The sequence below is a fragment of the Microchirus variegatus genome, assembly GCF_963457635.1.
Source record: "Microchirus variegatus genome assembly, chromosome: 1".
NCBI classification, from domain to species: Eukaryota; Metazoa; Chordata; class Actinopteri; order Pleuronectiformes; family Soleidae; genus Microchirus; species Microchirus variegatus.
Genome location: NC_139802.1, coordinates 19,797,348 through 19,809,159, shown reverse-complemented (window position 1 = coordinate 19,809,159; position 11,812 = coordinate 19,797,348). Strand labels below are relative to the sequence as shown.

The 11,812-nt window shown below is 41.6% G+C and overlaps 1 protein-coding gene across 1 annotated transcript; it reads right to left on the bottom strand.

Moving 5' to 3' along the window:
- Positions 1–5,185: 5,185 nt before the first annotated feature.
- Positions 5,186–8,467, bottom strand: hapln2 (hyaluronan and proteoglycan link protein 2; the record flags this gene model as incomplete). The annotated part of the gene is made up of 6 exons (XM_083901537.1): positions 8,348–8,467; positions 8,085–8,189; positions 7,436–7,792; positions 6,722–6,838; positions 6,463–6,645; positions 5,186–5,463 (listed from the first exon to the last, which is right to left on the bottom strand). The coding sequence occupies exons 2-6, from the start codon at positions 8,161–8,163 to the stop codon at positions 5,186–5,188; spliced, it is 1,014 nt and encodes a 337-aa protein (XP_083757663.1). The 5' UTR covers positions 8,164–8,189; positions 8,348–8,467.
- Between the last annotated feature and the right edge of the window lie 3,345 nt (positions 8,468–11,812).

Genomic DNA, 11,812 nt, shown 5'->3' with positions numbered 1-11,812 from the left:
TTCTGTTACCAACACTTTACCAAGAGGCAGAGCTGGGAGGCGGCGGAGCAGCACTGCCGCATGTGCGGCGGACACCTCATTTCCATCATGACCCCTGAGGAGCAGGAGTACATCAATGGTAAAACTGTAAACACCGTCTGTCTCGGCCATAGGTCAAAACGGTGAATCTCTGCACGTTTTATCCAAGGTCAAATCCATTTTATCCTCTAATACTTTTGAATGTCTTATTCATGTGTTTGTCATGGCTCGTCTTGATTACTGCACTGCACTTTACGTTGGCCTCGGCCGTGTCTCACACTGCCGCTCGTCTTTAACGGGTACGAGTAAATGATCCTGTTCTTAATAGAAGTTACTCAGCAGTTTTTTTTTCACTAAATACTCAATTACTCCTACTAATTATTTGGATGACTAGTTTTTACTTTTGCTTGAGTCATATTATTCTAAAGCAGGGGTGTCATAGTCAAATGATCTGGGGGCCATTGAGTGTCTAGTGTGGTCAAGAGGGGGAAAAAGTGGAACAAAAAACAAGTGTTCACAATATTGCATCATGATATCAAACGTATACTTCATAATACTATTTATGATGCAAAATTAATGTATTAATATCAAAAACGGAGACATTTATTTCAAATTAAGTAAATAATAATGTGGACAACTGTAATTAAAGTTGTGCCAAGAGCTGTTTCTTCCACTGCCATTCGTGGCTCGGGCCCTAACAAGCTTATTTATAGATGTAATTAAATGATGTATGTGATACATTCAATAATGTGATAATTATGACTGAATGTCTTATTATTTCTGTTATAAAAACATTGCTAGCAAACATATATTATATTCTATAACCTTGCTGGTTTAGTGTGTTTAAAAGACAGTGAGGTCGTGGGCCATGTTTTCATTATAACATGATATTAAGTGGGGGGCCGCATGTCATCGATTGGGGCGCCGCATATGGCCCGCAGGCCCCCAGTTTGACACCTGCGTTCTAAAGTAACAGTGCTCTCTACTTTGCCCACCTCTGCATATGACAATGCATTAAGTAAATGTCTCAGAGTTCAGTTTCATCTCGGAAATATGGAGTCATTCATGCTTTTCAGTGCAAAACAGTGACCATCATATCGTTTTCGAGACACAACAATAACCTTTCATGTCGTCCATTGTACTAAGTCTTCTTTCACGGTTTTGAAGACAGCGTTGGTATTTGGTCTGGCAACACAGCCGTGAGATAGTTATCTGGCATTCCTCTGGCGGTGGCAGCGTTTGACTGTGCGGGCGGTTGCCATGGAATAGACTGTATAGACTTTGTGCAGCTTTAATCCTGCTCTTTTAAAAACTGCGTCTTTATTCCTTCTCGTATCTTTTAGACAAATACAAAGAATATCAGTGGATTGGACTGAATGACCGGACCATCGAGGGAGACTTCCACTGGTCAGACGGGAATCCACTGGTGAGTTCTACCGCATTTAAAGCAAGTTTGTATTTAACCGTAGACTGTAAAATAAGACTGACACCTTGACAGCTCTCCAAACTGGAGCAAAAACACCTGGATCGCCCTCTGGTGGATGGCCGTGGTATAGAACATTAATTTTGCCCCCACTTATTACATGTCTGTTAGATGGTTTTAGTTTTGTGTAGCTCTCGTTACATGAGAACCTCCATAGACATCTCTATTATATAACGTAGGTTCAATATTTTATGTCTCATAAAATCAATAACTGATTTATACATTACCATCTGCCAACACAGATGTTTTCAGAGCCATGTTTTTATTTTTATTTTTTAATCACGTGAGACCAAATTTGGATGAGAGATTGGAGCCAAAAACCTGGCAGGTTTATGGTCTGCTTTATGGTCTGTTCGACTATTTAATGGGACCATAATTAATGATCAGTTATGACATAATTATGTGTATAATATGAAGTGCACTCACTCCCTGATGGACATTCAAGTGAATACAGCCTTCAAGCGCTTCCATATTAGCCTCACTTTCCAGAATCAGACTCTGTGTCCATTATTATTTATACACTTTCTATTGTGGGTCTGTGTTTATTAACAGTTTATAGTTTTAACTAGTACACATTTATGAGATGTGTCTTTCAGATTAAAGTGAATAAAAGGCAGTATTTAATTAAGTTTTATCCTACATGTCACTGTGTGCGTGTGCAGCTCTATGACAACTGGCACAGAGGTCAGCCTGACAGTTACTTCCTCTCTGGTGAGGACTGTGCCGTGATCGTGTGGCACGACGACGGCCAATGGAGCGACGTACCCTGCAACTACCACCTGTCCTACACCTGCAAGAAGGGCGTCTGTGAGTTGACTTGTTCTGCTTTCGTGTGCTGCAAATCACCACACAGTGATTGCTTTTCATGAGTAAGAAAATAACTTCCATAACTTTAATTGTGTCCAACAGCCTCTTGTGGCGAGCCCCCTCAGATTCCCCACGCCAAAGTCTTTGGGAAGGAGCGTGCGCGTCACGAGACCAATGCCAAAGTGCGGTACTATTGTGAGGAGGGTTTTGTGCAGAAACTGAACCCTGTCATCAAGTGCCTGCCTGGTGGTCAGTGGGAGGAGCCTCTGATGACCTGTGTACCTTGTAAGTGCTTTATGTGACTTAGCTCTTTTAATTAATTACTTGATTAAAAACAACACATTTGAGCAATCTATACTTTTATAGAGATTCGGCTTCACAGAATCCATATTTTAAAGAATTTACAAATAACCTAGCTAGCTTGCAATTTGTATGGTAATTAAACACTAGAAAATACGGATCAATTGATCAGGACAAGCTAAGTCAGAGCTAGCCAGTTTGCTAATGCAAGCTAGCTTGCTACCCATGGGCTTTGTTTATGAAGTTCATGAGTTCTAGCTAGCTGGTGAACAGTCAGCATCAGCATTTGGTCACTATATTTTGTTTTCAGATTTATCATTTGATAATACTTCCATTATACAGCTATTTCCTCACAATCAGAATAATCTGAACCTCTTCCCTGTGGGTATATGAAATTATATATACTTATACTTAATAGCACTTGTTCTGCAGTATACATTCATATTTGCCTCTGCTGTGCCATTTTTCTGCATTGAACGGTGCCAGTGCAGTTCTTCTATTGAATTGTTTAGTGCACTAAAGGTGTACTTGACTTACGCCTAAAACTCAATTGAAGGATTTCACTTACGCCTTTTTGTTTTCAGCCTTTTATTTGAAAAAGTAACTGTTATTGAGACCATTTTTTACCATTTGATAGAGCTCATCAAGACCTTTAAAATGGTGTATAAAACTTATTTTCTTATTTCACTTAGGCCCCTTGTGCTCCAAACTCTTGCATGGCTCATATTCAACAGGCTGACTTGCCAAGACCAAAACAGAGACTAGATAACACACAGAGTATTTTTTTATTTGTAAATACCAAAATCATGGTCAAACAACACAAATGATGCAAACTTAAAATTAGACTATCACCCATCCACCCATCCATTCATCCATCCATCCTTGAATGACTGTAAACTTTGCTGTATTTCTCCCCATACAGTGGAAGAAGACACCGTCACCTCACTGCTTCACCAGCATGGCGAGGTCATGGAGGTCATGAGTGCGGCCACAGAGGAAGCGACGCCAGTGTACCAGGACATTACCCAGAACGTGTAAAGCCTCCTGCTGTCCATCTCTCTCCTTTTTTGTATACCAGATATTTACTTTATACTTTATATTTCGATTTTTTTTAACGCATATATTATGTAGGGTTCAAACAAGTCACTCTTGGCCCGTCAGCTTGTGTTTGATGATGACAAAATCTGGGACAACAGACTTTGAGGTGTTATCTATTCATGCTGAGTGAAGATAAATACTTAGATAATTGGAGAAGCTTTTTTGTTGTTTGTTGTTTTGAAAAGGGTTAAATCGTCACTTCCATATAAGGTTTGTAGGAAAAGGCTGATTCTTGCCTTTACTGGCGAACAGCTGTTAGCTGCCACACTGGTTTTAAAAATCACATTGAAACATTTCCACCTGTTTCGATGGGAACGTTTGTGTTTAAACTTGTCTTCATTGTGGGTGCGATGTGTCACTGAGCTCCTCCTGAGGTAGTTCTTTGGCAGATCCGATCCCAACTTGCTTCATGAAGGTAAATTTATACCTGAATCAAGATCAGATTGATCACCAAAAACAACAGATTATGGGACTTTGTACTGGGGTTTGCGCTTATTATGAACTGTTTTGTATGTGTAGTCACATCTGCAATAAGTGGGCGGGGGGGGGGGGTACTTTTATGTTTGTGTGGTAAGACATAGAAATGTAGAATCTAATGAAATGTGAGAAAGAAATATCAGCGCACTGATGTGAATGTATTTTATTTAGATTAAATAACATCAAATAAATTTACATTTATTTACAAACTGGCAGGTTTGCAGTTCTGTCAACATTATATGATTGTGTTCACACACCATGTTTTTCACCCTTTACTACAGAGTATTACAGTGATTACATGTTATTCAAAGTAAATGACAGTAAACACGTGTCAAAAAGCTTTTTTTCCTTCCAACCAAACAACCTGTATCTTGATCACGGATTTTGAGAACAGTGAAAATAACCTGCGATGGTCAAAATTAGTAGCTGTTGACCACACAATGTATAGAAATATGGTTCTTTATAAATCAGTTTCAGTTGGTCAGTGAAACATGGCTGCAACCAGGGGTCAGCACAACAACAACACCACTGTTTTAACCTTAAATCCCTGCTTTGGTCAGTGGACTCAGGTGTGGAGGAGTTTGTGGTTTACAAAATGACACAAAAAAAGTCTGTCATGTCTTTGTGTCTGTGGTCCCTGGTCATAGCCGCGTTTGCCTAAGTACACTTCAAAATCCTAAGCTATCCATTTAACATATCATTTTTTTCTGCCCTAGTGTCAAATGGCAGAAATGAATTAAATAAAAAAAGATGGAGAAGCTTGAAATCATTAAATTTGTCACTGAGAATTCAGATTAGAGATGATAGTAATTTAAATATAACTACACTCTGACGGCTTTGCAGTCGGTGGATCAATCCGGTCTATCTAATGCCACAGCATAAATAGAAAGGATATGATGGAAGCCACATTTACACATTTCTTTTAATTCCGATGTGGTGACATAAGGGTTATTCGGTAGTGATAACATGGGAAATTAAGTGACATTCAATACCTTTCTTAAGCTACCTGTAGCAATATGCACCGTAAAGATGCGTCATCTTGTCGGGGAATCCAAACGAGCGCACCCCCGCCTCAGGGATGCCTCCACAGCGCTCCCTGGGGTTGCTGATGGGGAACCGTATGCTGCCGTCTCTCAGCCATCCGCCATCACACTGGTCATATTTGTGGAAGTACCAGGCAGAGTAAAGCTGTCCGACTAACGCCAACTCGGACGCCTGACGTTCACAGGCCTGTCCTGCCTGCTCGAACGAGAAAGACCCACGAATATAGACGACAGAGCCTGTGAGAGGAGGAAAGTGTTATGAAAGTGTTATGAGTCTCCCAACATCTCCTTTGTCACATTCTTCTGTCTGCAGTGAAAGTTTCCAGACGCAAAAAACATGGCCAAGTGTTTTCCCACTGACCTTTTGGCAAATGTCTTATTAGCGGGCTTTATTGTCCTCAACCTACTGCCTTTTCCACTGTCACACATTTGACGGCTAAAGGTCAGTCTGTGGCTGCTCAGAGCTGACAAATGAGAGCAAACGACACACTTCTCTGCAAGTGGAACTGGAATTAACAGGACGATCCAGTGTGTCATGACTTTCTTGAAACCAGAGTACACCTGTCTTCTGGTTCCAGACATTTTTATGTCTGTTCTTATGCATTCAAATTTAGTTTTAAGTTTATTCTCTGTGTTTTGGCCCTGCCATGGACTGGTTACCTGTCCAAAGTGTACCCCACTTTTCATCCTATGTCAGCTGGGATTGGCTCCAGTGTCCCTGCGAACCTTATATGGAGGATAAAGTGTGACCCTGCTGGCTGTACCTGACAACTGCACACGCTCCAGTCCAGTTGGTAGCGCACTTTTGGACAATAAAAAGAATACGGACCCTTGTTTTGAAGTGAGAGAAGCCGAAATATCCACATTTGCACGACTCATCAATGACGGTATTACGACACATACATGGGAGTGAACTCAAGGAGAGCATTCACAGATACACACTTGGTCATGGTGACAGCAGTGTGCAGACAGAAGTGTGATTATCTCTGAGACAGATATTGCACCACCTACTGGAAGGAAATGGAATATGGGATCTGGTACAAATGAGTGAAATCTCAGTGGACATGGGAAATGGAAAGATTGTTTTTTTGTACCACTGCATTGCTGATAAGATGCTGAACATTGGTGGCTACTGTTCCCTTTGTCTTTCCAATGATCAAATCTGCTCCCAATTTTCCGCCATCAATCGAGTTGCCTTATAAGAACGACACCTAACATGATGGACTCAAAGCTTACCACGTGTCCGGGACGTGAAGCAGAAAGCATCAAACCGATCACGATGCTTATCCTTTTGTCCATAACTGCGAATGCCCGGGAGCAGCTCTCCTCCACAGATAGGTCGAGGACGGATAATTGGATACTGAACAGTTCCGTCAATGAGCCAACCTGCATTACACCAGTCCAGACCCTCGGTCCACGCTGCAGGAGGAGACATGATAAGAGCAAATGAGAGATGCAGGCTACATATTATAGGTTGACACTTGGCGACACTTACCTTTGTAGAGCTGGTTTTGTGTAGCTAATGTGCCATCTTGCTCAGCACACGCCTTCTGGGCTTCATAGAACGTGAAGCTGTAGCGGCCGTTTTTGCTCTGGTATGGAAACACCACACCTAGGAATAGGAGCCATCTTGTCAGTGTTCATTTTAAACTATGCCTTGTCTTTCATTAAAAGCGTGTTTTCCAAACACAAACCCTCTTTCTTCACAGTCTGAGAACCATGGTTTTACATCAATTAAACCATTTAATTCAACTATTTAAACTCCAGATATTCCTTAAAGATCCCACGACATGCTACTTTTTAGATGCTTTTATGTTGACCTTAGGGGCCCCCAAATACTATATCTGAAGTCTCGTTCCTGAAATTCAGCCTTGGTACAAAATTACAGCCACTACGAGCCAGTCCCTAAACTAGCTTTCCTAAAATGAGCCATTTCTGTCTGTAGCTTTAAAAATGCTAATGAGGAGGCGAGTGATAGGTCAAGTTGGAGGGTGGGGGTGTGGCATTGACCAGCTTGCAGCCTGGGCAGGTACAGCAGAGAAAGCGGAGGTCACTTTTCCCCTTATGACGACAAAGTGAAAATTCCAGATTTGCCCATCTGAGCTTATGTTTTTTCAAAGTTGGAGCAGGATACCCAGAGTGAAAGTGAAATGTTCAAGCCATGGGACGTTTAAAGTTAACACTTTGATCACTCAAATGCTTCATTTACCTTCAACCCTTAATGTGATGACAACACTCTCGTCCTCGATGCCATTAATAAGTTCACATCGATACACGCCGTCATCTTCCAGCTCAAGATGGCTCAGCTTCAAGGAGGCGTCCATGATGTGGGCCTTCCGGAGAGAGGCCCGCGCGCCAAGGCGGCCGTACGGCTTGAAGGCATGTGCGTTTGATATCATGATAATGTTCTCCGGCCCCACGTGTTCTGGCTCCAGCTTTGTCCATTTCACTTTGTAATGGCTGGGTTTGGTTTGCAGGATACATGGCAATGTGACGTTATCTCCCCGTCGTCCGCTGACCTCAGCGAACACAGGAGGGTCGATTAGGTACTTTAGCTTCTTGGGTTCTATGGACAAACAACAGGGGTCAGCGTTTGTGATAAACAGTGTGGTTTACTGACAAAATACAAGAGTTAGCATTTCATTACTAACTTAAAAATGAATAATGCAAATGTATAAACGCAATTTTTAAGACAATAGAAATACCACAGAAAATAAGGGGATTCGCTTGTCTAAAGTATTCAGACCTCTGGCAGATAAGGCTTTATAGACCAGCTTGTAGATCTTTTTTAGGCTCATGATCATTTTGTTTTCTTAAAAACTGTTAGCATTAGCAGCAGACAGGAATCTGGTCTCTACCTTCTTTGCTGGGGATGTTTATAGCTGAAGACCAGGAGACGCAGAATGATGCAAACAGAAGAATCTCAGAACACTTCATTTTGAATGTAGTCACTCTTCCAGCTCCTACATTTGGTAAGAAAAACACAAAACCAGCAACATTTTCTCTGTTTTAACACACAACCTGGTATTTTCCCGCCAATATCACCCCACCTACAGGTGAACTTTATATTAACAACATCCTTTTTTTTATGTGGACAGGAGGAAACAAAATGAATTCAAACCTGTAGGGTTAAGAAGCTGCAGTTTTCCAGTCGTCCTCCTGCACTGGTCCTCATGATGCCAATGTTTGGTAAGTGTCCAGTTAGAGGTTTAACGCATGATAATATAAGATAAGCAGAGGCTGCCGTTGTATTTACTGTTTGTTGCTGTGAATGTCGAGCGGTCGAACACACTGCATCTCTCACTTCTCTCTCTCTCCCTCTTCCTCTCCTCACTCTGGTCATATGGTCCAGTCTGTGTGACTGTAAGAGGATTATTGTTCTCTCTTCCCCAGATGTTTTACTGATGTTGTTTATGATGCTCACTCCTGTGACAAATGAAAAGAAAACTTACTAAACTAAAACACACAAATGCAGGTTTAAATTAATATTTAAATTTATTACTGTGATGTTGCAGGACAAAAACCGACACCTATATTGGCCAAAGTGGAAGTGCCTGAAACCTGTCTTCTAATGAATGGCCATCAGGGGCAACGTTTGTGTGTAAGTCACCTTTTAACTTAATTTATAACATCACTCTTGATCATTTGTTTTACATCTTATTCAATACAATATAATGTCACTTTTGTTAATTATGCTCCCATTATAAGTGAAATACATGACAAAGCAGGGTAGGGCAACTATCATCCAATAGGTGAATGTGTAGGTGAATGTGTAGTGGACAAGCTCTTACAAATCTCTTAAGCATGTCCCACACTACAACTCTTAGAAAAAAGGCTTCCAAAAGTGTTCTTCTACAAGGGCTGAGGTTCTACCTGGAACCATTTGCTTCTGAAAAACCCATTCTTCGGGAAAGGGTTTTTCAAGGGTTCTTGGTAACACTAATGGTTCCAGTAAGAACCATTTTGATCCAGAGAACCCTTTAAAACCCCTTTCCTGAATAAAGGGTTTTAAAAGGGTTCTTGGTGGAACCCTCCAAAAGGTTCTATACCTGGAGCCAAAAAGGGTTCTCCAATGAGGACAAGCCGAAGAACCTTATATGGCTCTACTTAGTAATTTTATTGGTCAGAATTTGGTCCTGATCTGGCTCTTCCGACAATCTTGTACCTTCCAATTTTAGACGGATTTGAACAGATAATCTGTCCAAATTATCCTGGGGTGTGAGGGGTTAGCAGAAGCGATATTAAAGTCATCAGGTGCATCAGAGTCTTCCCCATTTGAATCGTAGGTATTAATCATGTTTAGTATTTACGACTGACAACGTTGACGGTCCGTCTCCATGTCTGTTTACATTCTGAATTCACGCTAAATCACACGACTTTCTGTGAGATCCCAAATCCCTGTAAGCTCCTCCCTAAAATTGTTTCTTTAAACGCTAAGTGTGTGGTGCTGCATCTTGGCTGGATCGTGTCGTCCGTGCTTTGTCTTTTTAAAGGATTAAAACCTTGGATATTGGTTAATCCAACAGCATATTGTAGCAGAAAGTGATAATCACCACTGATCCTGGAAAACAAGCTTTATTGTGTCTGCTAACCTCTCTCTCTCTCCTGTAAAAAGAGGACTGTAAGTCGCATTCAGCCATCTCTGTTATTGCCCACGTGTCTCTGAGGAGCAGCAGGAGAGGAAGCTGTGTTGCTCTAGTTTTCTCTGTTGCTTTGGCCTCTGTGGAACAAGGGCCACATTATGAGAGCCACAGTCTCCACACAATGACAACAGGCGGCGGTCACATAAACACGGCCCAATGTGGAAAAAAGACGCAGTAATGTGAATCCTCTGTTTTTGCTTGTGTCGCCTCTCTATTGTTCTCCCTCATCAATGGGATTCTTTCTTGTGCTCCAATTAGTATTCAGCCAACTTTCTCTGCAGCACAGTGTAGACACCAGTCTGTGAGTATAGATACTCCTGTCTAAGCAAGTCGGTAGACAAAATGTTCTCCCTTTTATATATTATTGAATTTATATAATATCTGCTACAGTCGGGTCTTCAATCAGCCCTAAAAGAACATGTCACCCCTCTGTTCATTGGGCTCCACTGGCTACCAACAAGGTTATAAAAAGGTTCTACCTGGAGCCAAAAAGGGTTCTCCTATGAGGACAAGCCGAAGAACCTCATATAGTTCTACTTAGCACTTTTATTTCTAAGAGTGTAGCTTAGAAAGTGCTTCATGGGTTTGCCTCCATCTACTTAAATGCTCTCATAAAAGCTTATGTTCCCCCTCGACTACTCCGTTCATCAAAGGATTGTCATCTGGCAGTGCCAACACCTCGCACAAGACAATCCAGACGCTTTCCGTGTGTCGTTCCACACTGGTGGAATGACCTAGTGAGTTCAAGCAGAACAGGGACGTCCCTGTCTATCTTCAAGAAGCTCTTGAAGACCCACCTCTTCCAAGAGCATCTTCTGTCCTAGCACTTTACCACCTCACAGGCACCATCTCCTTCTGCACTTGGATCCCCTTCTGCACTCTTATCTTGTGGAGTTCTTTCCAAGAATTCTATGTAGCTTATTCCTCTTGTGTAAGTCGTCTGCTAAACGCTTGCCTGTAAATATAAAAGTAAATGTATTATTTTTCAGTTCTATTTTGTGTTTCAGTTATGTTTGCTAATATACTTGACATGGTGCTCTCTAGGGGCCACTTGGTTGGTTCAGTGATTAGCACTGTTTCCTGTGCGGAATAAACACTCGGGTTCGCAACCAGATTAGAACAAGCATGGAGTTTGCATGTTCTTCCCATTTGTGCATGGGTTTTCCCCAGTTTCCTCCCTCAGTCCAAAAACATACAGTGGTTAATTGGACATTTTAAATTGACCATAGATGTGACTGAGAGAGTGAGAATGCGACCCTGAGAAGGACTGGTGACCTGTCCAAGGTGTGGCCTTTCTCTTTATGTCAGCTGGGGTTGGCGCCAGCAGTCCCATGACCCCCATGTGGAGGGTAAAGCGGTAGAATGACTGAATTAATGATTGATCTTCTCTCTACATTTGTCATTGTCAATAGTCCTGCACCAGGTTGGGTTGGGTATGGTCACATTGGCTATTTGATGTTGTGCATCTGTATTCATTCATGTGATGTTCTATGTTACAGTATATGCAGATATTTATAATTTGCAGTTCAAGTTTACTTTCAGGGCAGTATTGATTGTGTATTGATGTGTTACTAGGGTAACATGCACTCAGGGCAGCTTACATGAACTGCTTTACATCCACTCAGGTTTTATCAGTTAGTATTTATAAGTTTTAACAAACAGTAGGTCAGGTCAGAGGTCAAACAAGTTCAAAGAAGAACTTATTTGACCTTCTTCCTCCTGCTCTCTGCAGCTGCTGACAGTCTCACGCTAACCTATTTCAGCCTCCAGGTGAATACCACGGGCCCCTCAACATTTTCTCCCTCTCACTCTACAGCGCTTGCATTTCCATGTGATTGATCGTTTTGCTGTCACTGCTCTGTTAGATATTGATGCTCTTGAAACAGTGATCAGGACTGGAAATAGATTGATTGTGTTGAATCTACTTGTTGGCCTTTTTTGTT